The 19,953-nt window shown below is 38.3% G+C and overlaps 1 protein-coding gene across 1 annotated transcript in view; it reads left to right on the top strand.

The window, feature by feature from the left end:
- Window positions 1-4,493: 4,493 nt before the first annotated feature.
- The window catches only part of dnah6 (dynein, axonemal, heavy chain 6), an 85,183-nt gene continuing 69,723 nt past the window's right edge, over window positions 4,494-19,953 (top strand). Inside the window, exons 1-20 of the mRNA XM_034128179.1 lie at window positions 4,494-5,005; window positions 5,954-6,088; window positions 6,176-6,275; window positions 7,256-7,313; window positions 7,924-8,129; window positions 8,750-8,832; window positions 8,907-9,014; window positions 9,120-9,200; window positions 9,293-9,413; window positions 10,294-10,445; window positions 11,592-11,744; window positions 12,456-12,707; window positions 13,362-13,490; window positions 13,620-13,733; window positions 13,829-13,972; window positions 14,511-14,666; window positions 15,062-15,112; window positions 15,502-15,594; window positions 19,191-19,310; window positions 19,695-19,875. Of these exons, the coding sequence (XP_033984070.1) occupies window positions 4,649-5,005; window positions 5,954-6,088; window positions 6,176-6,275; window positions 7,256-7,313; window positions 7,924-8,129; window positions 8,750-8,832; window positions 8,907-9,014; window positions 9,120-9,200; window positions 9,293-9,413; window positions 10,294-10,445; window positions 11,592-11,744; window positions 12,456-12,707; window positions 13,362-13,490; window positions 13,620-13,733; window positions 13,829-13,972; window positions 14,511-14,666; window positions 15,062-15,112; window positions 15,502-15,594; window positions 19,191-19,310; window positions 19,695-19,875 (2,794 nt within the window). The 5' untranslated portion in view covers window positions 4,494-4,648. The remainder of the gene's footprint in view (window positions 5,006-5,953; window positions 6,089-6,175; window positions 6,276-7,255; window positions 7,314-7,923; window positions 8,130-8,749; window positions 8,833-8,906; window positions 9,015-9,119; window positions 9,201-9,292; window positions 9,414-10,293; window positions 10,446-11,591; window positions 11,745-12,455; window positions 12,708-13,361; window positions 13,491-13,619; window positions 13,734-13,828; window positions 13,973-14,510; window positions 14,667-15,061; window positions 15,113-15,501; window positions 15,595-19,190; window positions 19,311-19,694; window positions 19,876-19,953) is intronic.

Here is a 19,953-nt window from a genome sequence, read left to right as displayed (position 1 = left end):
CACCCTATTCTTTGTGGTTAAGATGTAAATGCTGTATTTTATGAGCTCCTTTACATTTGTCAAACTGCCAAGAAGCAGAAACAACGTGGTTTTGGTTTGCTACGTTGCATTCTGGGAGAGAGGTCTGTTGCTAAGGAAACGGTACACCTCAGCTTTTGGTCAGCAACCTTAGCGAAGCGTTGAACATTTTATAAAGTATATAACGGTTGCGTTGCGACTTTTTGACATTTTGTCGAAGTTCAATATTTAACACGGTAAGCATGTTTGAATATACTCGAAGATTAAGAATATCAAAAATGTATTCTAATTTAACGTACGCCACCGTTTGAAGAAACATGTAAGTAGTATTTTGCCGTTAGCTAACGTGTGAACAACATTTTAAGTTGCTTATTTACCTTTAGCTACACTTTGAACAACATTCAAAGTGTACATTCAACATTCAAAAATATGGACGATGTTATCTCCTTATACTGCATTAATTAATTTAGTCGTAAGTAACAAACAGTTGTATATATTATTACGGCTGTTTATCGTAAGAAAATGTACGAAATTACAATGTGCCTCCTCTTTCCGGATGTCCTTCCACTGTTCTACAGCCGTTGAGGGTCACACACCATGGCCTCGGGTTCTGCTTCTCCCCGGTTCTTTCTGCCGAGCCCCCCCGGTACAGGTCGGGACAATGGGTCCAGAGGTAGGCTGCTATTGGCCCTTTTAGATATTACAAAATGTGTTAATTACAGTGGTGTACATTAAACAAGTATATGTACTCAAGTACTGTACTTAAATCAATGTAGAGGTACTTGCACTTTACTTGAATAATTCCATTGGTGTAAATTAACTAAGTACATTTACTCAAGTACTCTACTCAAGTACAATTTTGAGAGACTTGGACTTTACTTGAGTATTCAGTGTTTCACTACATTGTACTTCTACCGCACTACAATTCAGAGATACATTGTGTACTTTAACTCCACTACATTTATTTTATACCTTTAGTTACTTTGCAGATTTCGATTAATAATGTGAAATATATTCAACACTTAAATAAGACTTCAGTTACACCTGGAGTCAAATTCACAAGTGACCCTGCAGACAGTAAATAAAGTGGTTATAGCTCCACCTTTACCAGCTGTGATAAACACATTAATCATCAATAATTATAATCAAAACATTAAATATATATATTTTTTGTATATATACTTTTGTACTTTTACTTGGGTAACATTTTGATTGCAGGACTTTTACTTGCAACAGTATTCCTACACTCTGGTACTTATACTCTTACTTAGGTACAATATCTGAGTACTTTTCCCACCTCTGGTTTATGTCGTACCTGTTTATCTGTATAACCAGTGGTGGAAGGTAACTAAGTACATTTACTAGTACTCTACATTTTGGAAGGCAAATTTGTACTTTTTACTCCGCCATATTTATTTTACAGTTTTATTTAGTAGTTACTTTATACATTCAGATTTTGACACACAACACTTTGGAAACACTTTTGAATTATGATTTTATTACGTATAGTTTAACCATCCAACATTATATTTAAGTAAATAAAACCAATTGTGGTTACCAGAAAATTAATTGGCAGCAATTTTGCGAGGAAGGTTATCTGTTTACAAATATTTCACTGTCCCAGTTACTTAAAGGGGACCTATCATGCAAAATGCACTTTTGTACGTCTTTTATACATGAATATGTGTCCCCGGTGTTCCAGGGAACTCACCAAGTGTCAGAAAACACAACCCTCTCTATTTTCCTCCATACCAAAATCTCTAAAAAAGGGGCTGCAACGGATCTGATAAAAACTGATCCAGATTTGAACACTGTCCTGACGTCAGGACGGTGGCGCTACGGCTATTGGGCCAACTCCACCAATCAGGAGGAGACAGCCACGGTCATTGCCGTTCGAAAGCGCTGGAGACGCTGTAGTACATATGCCAGGCCTGTAGATGGTGCTGTTCTCACAGAATCTGCCCTTGCAAAAACAGAGCTAAAAAATGTCAAATTGAGCAAAATGAGGCATGGCTAAAATGCATGATCTGTTTGGTATTTTGAAAAAAAAAAAAGTATAAATATGCCTTATATAGGTATGGTCCTACACTATATTATTCAAATATATCATGATAGGTCCACTTTAAATGTTAAGTTTGGCTGCTTTTGCTTTCAAATATTTTACAAATATTTATATGTTTGTTTTTTCTGTTCTTTTGAGTACTTTAACTCCTAATACTTTGAGTACATTTTCCTAATTATTCTTTTACTTAAAGGTGGGGTAGGTAAGTTTGAGAAACCGGCTCGAGATACACTTTTTGTTATATTCCATGGAATGCTCTTAACATCCCTATAGCGATGAATATCTTAAGTGCTTTGACAAAAAATCCATAAAAAAATGTCATCTGTGGAAGCCGTAATACTGTAAAAAGCACGACCAATCATTTTAGCCGGCCCGGCTAAAATAACTGGATGGCCTACCTGCCTGTCAGCTTTCCATCTGTGCACAAACTTATCTCGTGCCCTCATTGGTTATGTGCGCGTTCGTGCGTGTTGGAGGAGGGGCTCTGTAAGGAAGTGGCCGATTTTTTCTGGCTGTGTATTTTCAAATTCTAGCTCACGAGAGCCGGTTTCTTCAAAATTACCTACCCTACCTTTAAGTACCATTTTTGATGCAGTACTTTTACTCGAAATGTAGCTTTTTTCCAAGTGTGGTATTAGTACTTTCAACCAAGTAAATAATCTAAATACTTTTTCCACCGCTGTATAACCAACAAACAGTGGTGGAATGTCACTCATGTACTGTACTTAAGTAGAATTGTTAATACTTTAACTTGGTATTTTACTTAATGCTACTCTAAACTTCTACTCCACTAAATTCTGGAAGCCAATATTGTACATTTCACAGATAATAGAAAATACAAATCAACACAAAAATAAACATTGACATGTAAATATAGTTCAAAATATCCAGAAGCAGAATCTAAAGTGATTCAAATGAGCTCCACCTTTACCAGCTGTGTGAGACACTTTTAAGGTATCAATAATCAGAATCCAGTAATTTAATATATAAACGATTCTGAAACAGGCTATCACGCATAACGAGTACTTTTGGTCTATTTTGAGTTCAATACTTAAGTACAGTTTTGAATGTAGGACTTTACTTTTGACAGAGTATTTTACAATTGTGTAGTATAAAAGTATAACAATCTGAGTAATTCTTCCAGCCCTGCCAACAAACCTTGATTTGTCACGTCTTTAATTCAATACTAACCTTACACTCCACTTTACATCCTGTCCCAGAGCGGCTGCACAAGCTTCCTGAAATCCTGAGCTCCACCAACATCCAACCAAGACCTCCAGTGGTTCAAGACCCCCTGGTGAGATGTGGCAAACTGACACAATATGAAATACTTTCTACTCTACACCCAATACACTACTTCCCATTCTATTTAAATATGACCAGTGGCTCAGTCACAAAGTGGTACAGTATGTAGATCTTATGTATCTGTCTGTTTCTTCCCCTGATTCTAGGCTGTACTGAAAAGACGTGTTAAAAGGAAAGAACCCAGCCTCGAACACATAAAAGACATGAAGCGGATGTATTTTCCAGGCTGGAACACTCAGACGCCTTATCAACCGCAACCAGAACAGCCACAAAGGCCTAGAGAAAAAATGCCTGTCCATCTCCCTCCTCTGAAATCCAGGACTAAGGTCAGTGACAGACATGTTCGAGAATATTATCAAACGTTATTGCCAGATCAAGTCGCATTTTTTCAGCGGCTTCATTTGCAACATCAAAAAGGGAACAGACATTTAACATAACATTTACCATGACATAACAATCGCTAAAGACAATAATTCCATGGCCGTTTAAGTAAAATTTGATCTGGGATTGATCTCTTTATTACATTTTAGGATTGACTGCTGCTTCGCAATAAGGGATGACAACCTTTGAGCATTTTTCCAGCATTTATTTATGTATGAATCGAAATAGAATCGTGCAGGAATGAGTCCTTAAAGCCGGGATTGAGTTAGCATTTCTCTACTTCTGGATCCTTCGTCTCAGAGTCAACCGCTTTCTGGTTGGATGCCTGAAATAATGTCTGTAGTTAACACAAGATTAAGATATGTTTATGTTACTTTCTACGACAAAAATACTTAAATAAAACACCCCATTTGTGAATTTCCGAAGCTTATATGTCTTGTAAAAATGGCAGATGATAACGAGTGACTATATCAGACTCCTAGACGCAAACATGCTGTACATTAGCCGCCTTTAGCTTATTGGTGGTGACACGCAGCCATGCCATCATGATGTAGTTAGTTTCTCTTTTTTGGAATATACCAAAATCCAATGTTAAAACCCTGTTGCTTTTTATCGAGAGAGCTTTGGGATGCCTTCAAGAAAACGTCCTCACAGCACCACTCCACGATTTCATTATTCTAAAAAAAACCAATGCTTTTATCATGGCTACTGTTAAACTGTGGCATTTTAAATAACTGGTACAACATGTAGTGTGGTTTCAAAATCCGGCACATCAGGCAAAAACTTGACAAAGCTTTTGTTACAATTCATTGTTTATTTCCTTAAATGCGCTTCATGCAGAATGTAATTACCCTTTGATTGTGTTTCTCAACCAATTTTTAGATGGCACAAAAAAAAAAAAAAACTGAGTTAATCCCTACTCCCCCAAAAAGGCCTTTTTCCATCAAGAGCACTGGAATTATGGACACTCACACCAATGTAGTCTATGTGTACAGTAAGGAAGACTTTCTGACGATAAGTCCTGAAGGTGTGGTAACAAATTACAAGAACAAGGTCGACTTCATAACCACCGAACGCTGGGAAGAAGAGTATAACTACCACTGCAAGCTCATCCGGATCCCATTCTTCATCCGCTTTAATCTGTGGAAACCTTTCTACGTCTGGCACAGCAAAGTACAGGCCAAAAGGATTCACTCGGTCAAGGAGTCCCTCCAAAGAAGATTATGTATTGTCAATGAGGTATGTCACAGGGTGTATGAATTGGATTTTATTTCAATCTGTGTAATACGAGACTCTACCCATTATTTTATTTCCTTGCTATTTTACTTCGATAACTTATTTAAGTAAGACTGTTGGCGAGATAACATCCAGCATACAGGTGTTTATTTTACAAATATGGTCTGTATCTTTTTCTAAATTCACCAGGATTTAGCATTACAAAATACCAATTTGCATATTTAAAGGGGCCCTATTATGCTTTTTAGGTTTTCCCTTTCCTCTCGTGCGTTATATAGGTTTTTGTGCATGTTAATGGTGTGCATTAGCTAAAATCCTAAAGTTCACTTCACACGCTCCCCCCCCTGCCTGAAACACCACGATTGGGCTCCTTTGTTTTCTTCCTTAACCTAGTGACATCACTATAAAACACTTGCACTTTTATTGGATAGGGCTTCAACACATTGTAAGTGATAGGCTAAGGGGCGGGACATTACCAACAACAGAGCAGGCCAACTAACGAGTCATAGCAGACTGGGCTCTGGTTTCAGACAGAGGGTGAAAAGCAGCACAGGCAGTTGGACAAAAATAAAGCACTTTTTAAACATTGAAGCAGGTAAACATGTCACAGTATAGGCTCAAAATATGAATCTGAAATGTATCATAATATGAAAATAATGATCTTATTGGAAAAAAACGAACTGGGGAAGTTTCATAGAGAGAGATGTCTATGATCAACAGATTATTTCCTCATTCACTTATAGTGTCTTATTACATGTATGGAAGTTATTTAAACTCATTATGTATGACTCCCTCTGGAGGGATCTTTGGGATTTAAGCCTTTGCAGAAAATGGATATGCTTATTACACACTTAAGGAAAGAGAAAACCCCAAAAAGTAAATAGGACCCCTTAACTTAATGTGAGTAGTGTGGATATTAAGTTGTTATCAACATTTGTATATCTCTTCCAGTGTCTAGGTCCTGCACTGATAGACATAAAGAAAATGTGTTACCAGATCAGTGATACGGGCTTGTGCCACATAGAGAAAGAACACATTTACACACTGCAGGAGTTCCGGGAATTCCAGTTCAAACAACTGCAAGAGGTAACATTTTTATTTATTGTTATATTCCATACAAAAATTGATTTAATTGTGTGTAGATCATTGCCCTCATTTTTTAATTATTGTCAGGTGAAGAATGACTTGGAGAAGTTTCAGGACCTGGTGAAGGAAGTGACGATTTGTGCGTGTCGCAACTACTTGAAGTGCATACCCAAAAAGGAATATGAAGGTGTGCGCACACCCTATGGAGACACTTGAATCTACATACACCAGTGGCGAGCCGTGACTTTTATACCTAGGCCCTCTGACCCCCCCCCTTCCCTCGAAGAAAAAAGAAGAGTTATTACGTCACAGCGTATACTTCAGCGGAATATCAAAACAACGGCCCGGGGTGCAAAACGCATCAATGCCTCTACCACACAAAACAACACCATTTATATAAACACCTATCATGACAGGGCACCCACAACCAAGTAACAATTAAAAATGAATTAAGTCGGCACGGCGGCCCACATTGAAAATGACTTAGGCAAAAGGAAAACACAGACACTCATCACCGAGGTCACAATATCAATCGATCCAGCAGAGCAATAGCCTATAGGCAAAACACAGAAGATCAACAAAAAATATGACATAAAATGAACTAACCAAAGCTGAAGTAGATGGTCAACTTCCTTCATTTTCTTTCCGTTTTACTGATTTTAATCGCTATAAGCTCCTCTCTCTCGTCTCCTCTTCACATCTAAACTTTTCGCGGCACACGTACTTACAGCCAATCAGCTGTAGTTTTTACAGCACCCATTCGCTTAGACAGTGAGAGAGAGGGGCTGGATCGGGGCTTGACCCACGTCGCTCAAAACGGCTCAATAGGCACACTGTAGACACTAATTAGAAGAACACAGACTAAAACAGCAATGTACAGACGAATCAGATGATTAAACATGATCTTAAAATATATTTTAAGATGTATTTATTTTGCATTTATTTGCATTTTTTTTGGAATTCTTATTTGAATTACTTTCTGCTTACACTAGGGGGCTGTGCTCCACCTGCCCCTAATGACCAGTAAAACTAATGAAAAATATTGAAGAAACATATTTAATGTTTTCAAATATAATTTTTTAGAATATCTTAGGCCCTCAGCCCCTGACGGCTCGCCACTGACATACACTGACCACAACGTTAACAATTTTTCCTTGTTTGCCACAGATAACAATGAATATCTTACCGGGATCAACAAGACTTTTCACTCCACCCGTGTCATCTGGTGGGTCATTTTCTTATGTCATTATTTACGCTTTCTATCTTTACCGGTGTGCCAGACTTCTGTTAAGTTGAAATACTCAATCAGAAAATACAGGCATGTACGATGAGATAAGAGAGAGATGGCTAAATTCTGCTTAGCATGATATGGCTTACTGGCACAATTACATATTGAGTTTCCCAACTTTAGGAGTCTTCAATGCTCACTTTATTGGAGAGGGACAGTGTTGAAAGGGGGAGACAGAGGGGATGAAATGGATTCAAACCTGGGTCCTCTGCTCGGGAACTGAGTCTGGATATTATTGTTTTTTAAGTTTGGATAATTATTTCAGATATAAACTAAAACAAATCACAAGTTAAAACAAAAGTTATATGGATAAATATTTATATAAACATAATAATTTAAAGTAAAATTATCTATTAAAGATCAAACAAAATAGATTAAAGGTATTTATACAAACATAATAAGTTAAAGTAAAATGTACAATAAAAGATCGATAAAACAGAATACAAATATTGATATCATAAGCATAAAAAGTGAAAACTTGCACTTTGCTGCATATCAGGCACATCTATCACATTAACCCAGTCCTTCTCTGTCCTCACCTACCCAGCTTCATACGTCTTGTTGACTTTTTAGTCGTCGACACCTTGTATATCTTAGTGGCCAATGCAGTGGCCAAACTGCTGTCTGTGCTCAAGGAGCAGGTACAGCAAACGCCCAGCCATGATGTTATTCAGAGCTGGAGCCAGCACTGTGAGGTTGCCACGGACACCACAAAGGAAGTGATGGATAAGAAGGTAGGGCATAGTTTTACTCTTATTATAATTGTATTATAAATAAGGGTCAAAGTCACATCTTAAAGATGGTGCTAAGATGTATGGATGCTTGGTGATTGTGGGCTCCACTCCACCCAGATTGAGTCACACATGTGTTTCTTTTGGTTGTAGTGTGTGTTTTTATTAGTCAGGAACTTTCCGTGTCCAGGGTTGGGAGGATTTCTTTAAGAATGTATTCTGTTACAATTACTAGAGACCTGTAAAAAGAATGTAATCAGTTAACTAATCTGAGTACGTAAATATGAAAGTAATGTACCCTGATTAGTTTCCATAGAAATAAGAAAATAAATATCAATCAGATGTTTTTTACTTAAGTGTATTATGTTAGATAACAGAAAAATATAACCATAGAAAAGAAGAAACCAAGATATCTAGGATACAAAACGTGTCAGAAATGAAATCCGCTGCTTTTACAACTAACAAAATATGCTCTTTTTTAATTTCTTGTTACATTGTGATCTCGCTAATCCACCATTTTCAGAAATGTATTAGTAATCTGATTATGTATTTTTTCATGCAACAGTGAGTGAATACAGTTACCTTTTTTTGTATCCTGGCTAAGTAATCCTGTTTCATGTTATCCGTTCCTCACCAAGCCTGGCCGTGTCCAACCTATGTTCATCACTGAGCTGATCCTGGAGCCTAACACGTTGACCTACAAACCCTCTGAGGAGAACTTCCAGGTTAGTTTTCCAAATTGTAACACGTATATTACCCATTGTACACCCATTTATATTACACCTTTTGTTCATTCCAGGAGACTATCAAAGAGGTCATCGGGTGGTTTGTGAAAACTGTGAAGTCGGTCAATGTGCTCACGGCAGATCCCGATTTTGATTCAATGACAGAGGCCAGAGCTGACGAGGTAGGAAACAAAATCACCACGCGTATATTCAGGGAAATATAGTTGTTCTAAATATCAATTGGTGATTTATATAGTTTTTGTATCTGTTTTTTATTGAAATGGCAGCATAAATATGTGGCTGACCAGTGTGTAGAATCCATCATTGAGAGTGATGGCAACCTTCAAAGCGTCATTCAGAACATCGAGGTCAGTTTGCTTAACCTTCTTTCTCTGGAGGGTGTTTGAAAAGTGTACTCTTCCATATGTATAAGTATTTACCTGACTTTTTTTTTCTTCAGGAGTTGCTCCAGTTTGCCTTTGACGCGGCAAAAGTGTACTCACGCACATTTGAGCATTTTCAGCTGTTCTACAAAGAGAACGAGGCTCTGGATTTGGATGCAATGCGGCAACAGGATAATGGTGATGTACTATATTAATATATTAACATTAATCATTTTAGTAACCCATTAATGATACAAAGAGCAATTCAGTTGAGAATAGAGGTCATATAAGACTATAGATCCTGCATTGTTTACATGTATTGTTTGCTAGCCTTCAGTTTTCTTCACTGCCTTTGTTGGCCCATTGCTACCTATCCTGTCATACAAAATGGATGGCATAAAACCAGCAGCAAGATTATGCATAACGCCGGCCGCATAGCTCACCTGGTAGCTGGCCAGCTTGCTATGGCTGACACAGGTGCAAATAAGGCCTGTTGGCCATTTACACCTATCATCTCATCTATCTTTCCCTTTTAAAACTATGTCTTAAAAAATCGAAATAACTTATGAGGCTAATTTTCATGCTCATATTTGTATTTTGTGCCTCTTCTGTGACATGTTTACATGCTTTATGTTCAAAAAGTGCTGTATTGTTCTCATTCTGCCTGTGCTGCAGCACCTCTTTTCACCCTCTGTCTGAAACCCTCTGATTGGTTAGCTGGCCGGCTCTGTTGTGATTGGTCAACTGCTGAGAGATGTCCCTCCCCTTAGCCGATTATCACGTACAATGTGTTGAAGCGATAGCCAATAGAAGCGCAAGTGTTACATACACGTAATGTCACTATCCTGACATGCATGCGCATGCCCAGTACAAACAAACCAATAGGCCAATTGGTGAAAACCTCCTTATAGTGCTACAAGTTGTCAACAACTCCTAATGACCCAATAACCTATGTATTCTATAACATTGTGTTTTAGTCTTAAAATAAGCAAACATACACAAGTTCTCAGCACAGATTAAAGCCTGTGCAATAATATAGGGATTTATGACTGATGATGTTGACTGCTTCGTCTCACAGGTTTGTCCTTCTTTGGGAAAGCGCTGGAGTTACACCACAGTCAGCATAAAGAGGCCGCAGCCATCCAACAGAAAACACATCTTGGATTACTGCTGGTGGACAAAACAAAGCTCAAAGATAAGCTTGTGTCTTCCCCGCTCCGCTGCCTGGAGGTGAGGAGGAGCCATGTGCCATCACATTCACAATTACCACTCAAATGCATATCCATTTTTCTTTTTGAACCTAGGTATTTCTGCATAGTTCAAGAGAAAGATTAGGCTCGACCAAAAATATTGCTTTTGAAGAAGAAGATTCCAGTTGGGAATGCCTAGAACGTATACTGACTTGTGTGATACAAAGAAAAACCAATAGCTCAGCTTTAGTCAGTTGTAATCATTCCCAAAATTCACAACATCTTTTTCCTAATGTATAATCGAGTAATTTCATATAATGAATCGTTTTGTTTCAAATTCCAACGTTTTTTTGTTAGCAGCGCAAAATAACCCGGCGGAATAATAAAGAATTTCGTGCGTAGCATAACAGATAGTTGGAATGCTGTTTCAGTATTCCTACTAAATGACATTAAAAATGTCATTAAAAGCCAAGATAATACAAATAAACAAGCTAGAATGGACTAAGACAGCTATACAAATACAAGAAGTGAGAGTTGCAGCAGACTATTTGTTTTGCTAGTTAATCCAGATATATGGGGCATAATAATTTAATACTGCTTCTACCAGTTTAGTTTTCCGGGGATGGAAAGCAGACGCAACCTGAGAGTTCAGTGGACAGCTTCATCATTTTCAAAATCATTTTCATTTAAATGCATTTTAAGAATTTTGTTTTGCTAAAAGTGCCTTCATAACGAAATGAGATACAATTACAATAAAATTCATGAATTAAAAAACAAACAAACAAAAAAAGCTGATAACGCATATGATAAAGCTAACAAATACATAATTAAAACTCATACCTACATTCATTGTCACAACTTACCACATTAGTTATGTTTTGTGTAATCTTTATCCCACCTATTTTTCACATCTTGTATCAAAGACTTTAACTCTTTCTCATAGTTATTTTTTGTATTCCATACATTTCATTTACCAGATTCTTCCATTCCGAATGAATTAAGTTGTTATGTTTTTGCCAGTTTCCTGTATGTCTTTTTGCTACTCAAGGAATAAGTAAGAATCGTTCTTATTGATTTGCTCTGACCAGAGGAGGACCATGACTATGTTTTGCCTTCTATTCACCGCATTCTCTTCAGCATTTCAAAGTGACATTTCCAAAAGTAAAACATATTTTCTCTGCTGCAGGTCATCAACGAGGTAGTTACCCAGCTGGCTAAGAAGAAGCTGGACGCTGTCATCGCCGAAGCTTGTAAAGCTCAGTATAAACTGGAGTGCACCCCCTCCACCACAGAGGAGTTAGCCGAGTCCCTCATAACCCTGGACGAGATACAGGAAAGGGTGAGACGAACATTAAAAGCAGGTTTCTTTTTAAATCAAAAGGTTTTTAACAAACCCAAAAAAGATAAGTAATTTGTTAGGTTCCCTCGCAGCACAAAAACAGTTTCTTACAGTTCCACCAGTAATTGCCACATCAGCAAGGCCCAGGACCCCCACTGACACAGACTTTTGACCCCTCCCAAAGACACTATGGGTTACATAATTGTGCTTTAAGTGAGCCATTCCTCTTCCAAAACACTGAAAACCTTGTCAATTATATTGTATGTTTCTGCATTTGTTTAAATGACTTTTAATTAATTAAAAAATGTATTCTTATTATTCTTATTATTGTTGTTGTTGTTGTTGTTTTTTCACCTAAACGTGTAGTTACCTGTTACATTATTTTACTTATACTGCCTGTAAATAATTTATATAATATGGAATATATATATACACAATACAATAATATACATTCATATAATTATTTGTGTTACTTCTTATTAAATATGTATATACTTATGTACATAAGTACATGTTTTATTTATTGTAACTTACAAGTTAACATTTCATTGAATTTTTTACATTTTAAGATTTCGTTTTTAATGTTTTAATTAATGTAATAGTTTGATATTTGCTCCTTTTTACAACCTAATTCTTCTTACTGTGTTTACATGAATGCGCCATCATTAAGTAAACCTACTTCTCTACACTTCCCTTTGTCCGTCTCACCAGATCACGGTGCTAGAAGAGGAGCAGGAGACGGTGTGTCAGCTGTACAATCTGATTAACACGTACTCAGTTCCCACGCCAGCTGAGGATCTGTTTGTTTTCGCCACCTTGCAACCCACCATCAGCTCACTGCACAGCATCATCGACGGGGCCGCGCTGGAGAGGGAGGCCAGCATGGGGAAACTGGGCAGCTCCATGCACAAGGACATAATGGAGCTGAACCGTGAGGTCACACAGGTCAAGCTGAAGGCACAGGTACGTGGAGAGCTTTCAGAAAGGTGCAGGGATGATATCTGTAGGTAATCATCGTGAGGGCTACTTTGACCAGAAGCAATGGGATTTTTAAACTTTTTATTAGTTTCTGTTAGTTTTGTGTTTGTTTTCTAGTTTTAGTCTAGGCCGTTTAATATAATTAGATTGAAGAAATTGCAATAAATCTCCTTTTATTCAGTGTCACATACATTGAATAGTAACCCCTTTATCATTGTGCTATGGACAGATTACCGCCATTACACAGCACTAATATTTAAACACTATTAAGGCCATAGTGATTACATGTTTTGATTTGTGAATAAACTTGAGTACTCTTTCACTAGCACGCTACCACATAGAGGAATTACATTTATTTAATCCTAATTTCCCAAAAAATCATGTTTTTGTTTAGGATTGAACTGAAGCATAGTCTTTTTTATTTAGTTTCTGTTTGGGCCAATATTTTCATATTTTATTTTTGTTTTTAATTTTGAAAATGAAACCTAAATAATGTGTCTTAATTTTAGCACTATTCATATTTTAAGAAATTAGATTTTTTTGATTTTTCTAAGTAATAAATGTATATTTTGTTTTGTTACTGTTAACTATATATTATATAACTTGTCTTATTTCGGTTTTAATCTCAATTTTTTGTAGAATCCTCAAAACCTTGACATCAATTCAGACCCCTCGCAAGTGCGTCAGCTGCTGCGGGGGGTTCAGATTTCCATAGGTGAGCTGCAGGCCAAGGCCTCCGCCTACATCTCCTACCAGAACAAATTCAAGGTACTGTATCCTTCAGTATTCCAATACGGTTTGTAAAGTAAAGTCATTACAATTTGATATTGCTTTGTAGAGCTGCAACCAAAGCAGAACATCTCATTTTATAACCACTTCTCGTTCTGATGAAAAAAGGTGGAGGTCACCAAGTTTGACGCCTTGGATGAGCTAACTGCAGAGTTCAGGCTGACAAAGCTGCTGTGGGACTCTATGGAGGAATGGGACTCTCTATCAGAAGGGTGGAGGCAGGTGAGGCGTACTTAACATTTTGTCCGTGAATGCCTGTGGAATCATGTACACTCTTCTTCTCTTCAAAGTGTCCTTCCATGTTCTCCCATCCCCAGAGCACACTGGAGCAACTGGACCTGGATCAGTTCAGCTCGCAGGTCACTAAATACAGCAAATATGTCAACCAGCTGGAGAAGGGTCTGCCACGCAACAACATAGTGCCAAGTCTCAAGGACAAGGTGGAGCTCATGAAGCAGAGGGTGAGTGGGACAAAGTGTCCTGTAGTGACTGATGTGTGTGTCAGAGATGATCAAAATCAATAATTGCCGTAGTTTATTAGCTAATTCCTAGCTGACCCTAACCCTTAATTATACATACATTCAAAGATTCAAAGGATTCAAAGGCTTTATCATATGCAAAGTAGCTACAGTTTAAATATGACAGTGAAAAGTTCAAGGCCCATGCTCCTCCATCAATGAAACATGAATATATATAACACATAAAACCTTAGAAAGACATTTAGAAAACAGTAAAATAGCGCAAAAAGAAACAGTAAAATGTGACCCATTTAAATGATACAAGTTAAATATATCAATGTAAAAAATAAAACAAATACAATAAACTAAAGGTTGCAGAGAATGTTGTAAGTGAACAAGTAAATGCAGGAGTCTATTTACATGTAAATATTAGATATTCAAACATTAGATTTGATGCATATTTAGATTTTTAGAATTGCATGGTTGGTTCTACAGCTTTGTGACTGTATCAAAACCTTATTTATGTTTTTTTCCCCTTCAGCTGCCTTTGATCACTGACCTGCGTAACCCGTGTATGAAAGCAGAGCACTGGAGGACGCTAGAGTCGGTCGTGGGGACCGCCCTGAGCGGGGAGGAGCTGACGGTGGCTGCTTTGGAGACGCTCAACGTCTTCTCGTATGGCACGGAGATACAGGAGGTGACACATAAATATACCTTTGGCAACGTAGAGTGGTGCAGGAATGAGTCCTCAACCCGGGGATGAGTTAACATTTTAAAACTTCTGGGATCCCAAGTCCATGAACAAATTCAAGATTAAAGTCTTTAATTACAAATCTTAAACATTTCCGAAAAACTAAATCATAACTTGACAACTAGTGTTTTCACGGTAACTTCAGTCTCATATTTTTTTATGAAAATGTATGACTGAATTTTACCACCAATTTGTATCTCCCCCTCCCCTGGCTCCGTAATTGTATTCTTTTATTTTTCATTAAACATTTTGTTTACCTACAATGGCCTTATGAACCATGTATTTCAAAGTCAGACTCACATATGCTGGTTACACTTAATATCTTTGATTTGATCTTCTAGGTCTCTGGACAGGCTTCAGGAGAGGCATCAGTGGAGACCATTATTACAAAGGTGCGTGAAAATAGATCTACTCTATGAACAGGTATTCAGATCATTTCTTTCTTTCTTTATCTAATGAAGAAACTGCAATTTAAGTGTACTCTTCCTTCCTGTATGTCCAATATAAGTTGATTTTAATCACATATTGATGTCTTGATGACTTAGCAAGTATTTCAATTTTTACAGAGATGTTTCGTTATTAATTAATTAATAACAATACAAATATGCAAAGATGCTCAGTTGCATCAGATCAAGCTAAAATCATATATTTTGAAATTTGATGCAATTAGATTTATGTTCAAAATGAAGCTACAGTCAGGGTTTGAAACTAGACCTAATAGTTGCAGCTCCAGATGTGATACTTTAAACTTTAACCTCTGCCCTCTCAATGAGCCGTGCAGGTGGAGGACATGTGGAGGACCGCAGAGTTCACTGTGCTGTCTCACAGTGACTCCAAAGACGTCTTCATCCTGGGAGGCACTGATGACATCCAGGTGGTACCATGCACCTCACACACACTCAAACACACTGTATTTGATCATACTAGTAGTGTGTTCCACATGGTGTTTTTAGGCCCGCAAGGTTCTGCTCATCATCCCCATTTTTCAAAAATGTACCAATAGTCTCATTACTTATTTTCTTTATGTAACTTTTAGGAAATACAGTTCCCTTTTTGGCATCCTCATTACATAATCCCAATGTATGTATTCTGTTACTTGCCAAGCCAGGCTTCATTATGAGCTTATCATTTTTCTTTTCCTCTTCTTTTTGGTTACAGTATAAAGAAGTGAGATACAGTCAAAACTAATATACATTAACCCTTAGATGCGGTGGGTCTTTTTTGACCCGGTGAGGTGGTTTTCTTGAAGTATCTTTGTAATTACATTTTTTTATCATTTCATATTCCAGCTATTCCTCAAAAAACATGTTTTGGATATCATGCCTTTTAAATTTAAATGTTATACATTTTAAGAAATTGTAGTTTTTGTATTACTACCCCAAGCTTCCATACAGTAAGTGTGTCAAAAATGACCCGCATGCATTTTCTATGGAATCCTATGGGAACCTTTGATTCTTATCACCTGTGGCTGTCAGGAATACATTCACTGTAGACCACACACTACATCACAAGTGACACCTCTCAGGAAGATTATTTTACACAGCAAGATCTGATACCTGTCAGTATAATAATAATAATAATAATACATTATATTTTTATAGGGCTTTTCAAGGACTCAAAATCTCTTAACAATATAAGGGAAGGTTAGGGTGGGGGGTATAGGCAGTGGCGTAACTATCGACGGTGCAGCCGGTGCAATGCACCGGGACCCAGAGCCGGCCAGGGGCCCATGCAAAAAAAAAGTTTTTATATTTATTTATTTTTTATTTTATTTTTTTGGGGCCCCAATGGCATTGACCGGTTCACGCAGTCTTCAAAGTAACCAAGCAATCTAAATTAATTTGTCTGTCCAATGACCTTACTCCCTTTCATGACATGTGATACCTTGCGTGACGAGCGAACCGTTTAATCAACCTGTACTGTACTGTAGCTAGCAGCAGCAAGTTCGGCAGCATTATAAAAAATGTAATAGCTTGCATTTATAATGTACAGCAAACCAAAGCACAAGAGCAGCGCTCAAAAGAGAAAGGACAAGAGAGAACAAGGAGATGTAACGGCTAAACTGACAAAATTAGACAGTTATTTTTTGTCATACATCGTCCTCGAAATCGAGCGCTAACGTTAGCAATGTTGACGTGCAGCGGCAGCCGGAACCAGAGGCTAACGATAGCTCACCTGCCTCACCACCATCATTGCCATCTAGCTCCACAAGTGAAGCTGTATCCGTGGCCGTGGCTGTGCAACCTTCTTCTCCAGCCAGCCAGGAGGAGAGGCTGGATTTGGCTGTGTCCGGCGGTGGTCCAACAGTTCCCCCAAGGTCCCCAACCGATAGGGGACTCTATGGCGCTATTGAGACCCCCGACGCCAAGATCAAAAGCTATATTATAGCAACCGGTCTATGTAGGCCTACCGGCCCATTCCCCAGAGACAAACATCAAGGAAACAGGTTTAATCCTCTTCTTAGTTCGCTGTGCAGTTGTCAGGCTGTGGTGGTCTGAGGCCAGGGCAGGCTGTTGTTGATAGCCTATACATGTGGCGCAACTGAGTGGTTGTGTATGTCCGTGCGTGTGTGAGCGCATCAGCGTGCGCTTATGTTTGGGGGGGGGGGGGGGGGGGGGGGGGGGCCCAAAACAATATTTGCACCGGGGCCAATCACAACCTTGTTACGCCACTGGGTATAGGACTATCAAACTTGATCAACCGGCATGGATTGATGGGGGGTGGGCTATGAGTAGACAAGAGGAGAAGATATGAGTTTTGAAAAGGGACTGGAATACTGTGAGGGTCTCAGAATAGCGGAGATCTTTGCATCAATATGTTCAAAACGTTTTTTTTCAAAATGTAAAAATAATTTAAAAAAAATCTAAATAGTGAAAAATTAAATATATAATATTTCGTGTGAACCAAAATATAATACTAAATATTATACAAGTGATTTTTCTTAACCAAAATGACAAAAATGGCGTAAAAACACATATTATTCTAATACGGGTCCTTTTTGACCCACTTATGGAAGAGTGCAGGGTCCAGTCACTCGTGCATCTGGCAGTGCAGTCCGGCAGTGGCTCAGTCAGTAGGGGCTTGGACTGTGAGCCGTAGGGTCGCTGGTTCAAGTCCCCGACCAGACCTAAATATGGAGTGTGGACTTCTACTTGGAGAGGTCCCAGTTCACCTCCTGCCCTGCCGTGGTGCCCTTGAGCAAGGCACCGGACACCCCCTTTCCCCCCCCACTCTCATTGCTCCCCGGGCGCTGTACAATAGCTGCCCACTGCTCCTAGTACTAGACTCCTTGTACTAGGATGGGTTAAAAGCAGAGGCCAAATTTCACTGTGTGTGCTGTGTGCTCTGCATGTGTGACCATTAAAGAGGGTTTCATCCCTCCCAATTCTTCTTCTTCTTCATCTAAGGGTTAAATAACTTAATAATCATCCATAAATCAAAAGAAAAAACTAAAAAAGAGACGAAAAGAGTAAAAGAAAAAAAACGGATTAACAATAACGTCTTAGATATATGGGTACCACTTTACAATAAGACTACCCTTATAAAGGGTTTACCAATAGTTTGTAATTCATTAATTAGGTTGTGAACACTTGTGAAGACATGAGATAAACAGGGCAATTGTGACCGGTTGCTTGCCAAATAGTGAGCCCACATGTATCTGTACTGCTAAGCCTTATATTGGCTACCTAGCTTACTTCGTCTTCTTCATCAGCCAGCATCCTTGGTATCTGTTGTTCACTGAGTTGATTCTCGCTAAGTAGCCAATAGGCTTAGTCATCTTGCCAAATAGTGAGCCTGTGTATAGAACTGGTTTATAAATGGTTCTTAATGATTAATAAAGTGTTTACAACCTAATTCATAACCTAATTATAAACCCTTTATGAATCCTTTATGAGAGTAGTCTTATTGTAAAGTGGTACCGATATATCTAACAGATGTTGGATACATGATTCATATGATATGATGAGCTTCTCAAAATATACTCTCATAAATCCGTAACCCTGTGCTGATATATTTTGTATTTGAACTTCAAAAAGATGTCTTCATGACAGTGTGTTAGCCGGTTAGGGCCATTTCAAGAAAAGAAAAAGGGGAGGGGGAATATTCATAGATAAAAGTTGTTAATTTACTAGAAAAAAACATGGATATTTTCAGAGTTTAAATCGGTAATTGATCACAAATTGACAAAAAATTTCCTAGTTTTGCTCAATATTTGTATCAGACTTGTTTGTTAAATGTCCTTGAGTGTTTTCTTTCTAGTTAATTAACTTTAATCTATTTGCTATTAATCTCTTTAAAATTCAAAAGTCATCTTGGTGTCTGAGTTTCTTCTTGGAATATAACTCCCCTCTGCCGGCTCTCTATTTCTTTTTTTTTACCTACAATGATCAAAAAAAGCTGTTGTACACAAGCTGGTAACATCCTAATATCCTTTATCAGTTCATCTTATTGTGTTTGTATGCTGTGAAGGTGCTCCTGGATGACGGCATTATCAACGTGGGCACGGCGGCGTCTTCTCGCTACGTGGCTCCCATAAAGCCCCGGGTGGACAAACTGCTGAGACAGCTGACCCTCTTCAACCAAACACTGGTAAAGGCTCAGAAAAAAAGAGTCACTCCTCTTATCTGTATATGTGAACCTTGGGGTGAACTGTCCTGCAATCACTTCATCACTAACATAAGGATTCATTCATTAACTCTCAAATGATCCAACTCAACTCTGAAGCATTTCTGTAGAATACAAATGAAGAAAAGCCACACTTCTATAACAAAGTCTTCTCTACTTAAATGCAATTTTTTGACTTTGGATTTGGCCTCAAATGTAACACATTAGCTCCCCCTAGTGACTGCCATCAAGAACTTTCCTAATACATCCTGCTTATTAGTGTTTATTGAGGCAGTGAGGCAGGAAAGACAGACAGTATAGCATCATTTATTTCTCCTCCCCATCCTATATCTCCCCTTCCTTTGCCAGGATGAGTGGCTCACGTGTCAAAGGAACTGGCTTTACCTGGAGAGTATCTTCCTGGCCCCGGACATCAAGAGGCAGCTGCCTGCCGAGTCCAAGATGTTTCTCAAGGTGGACAAGTCCTGGAAGGCGATCATGGCAAAAGTCAATACGTTTCCCAATGCCATGAAAGCAGCCACGCAGCCTGGTAGGTAGCTGTGATGGAGAAAAAGACCCTTAACATACATTTGACCAGGGATTTGACTTTGATTGAGTGCTTTATATG

The sequence above is a fragment of the Trematomus bernacchii genome, unplaced genomic scaffold, assembly GCF_902827165.1.
Source record: "Trematomus bernacchii unplaced genomic scaffold, fTreBer1.1, whole genome shotgun sequence".
Lineage (NCBI taxonomy): Eukaryota > Metazoa > Chordata > Actinopteri > Perciformes > Nototheniidae > Trematomus > Trematomus bernacchii.
Note: the sequence above shows the minus strand (reverse complement) of the source record. Positions and strands in the feature narration are given on the sequence as shown.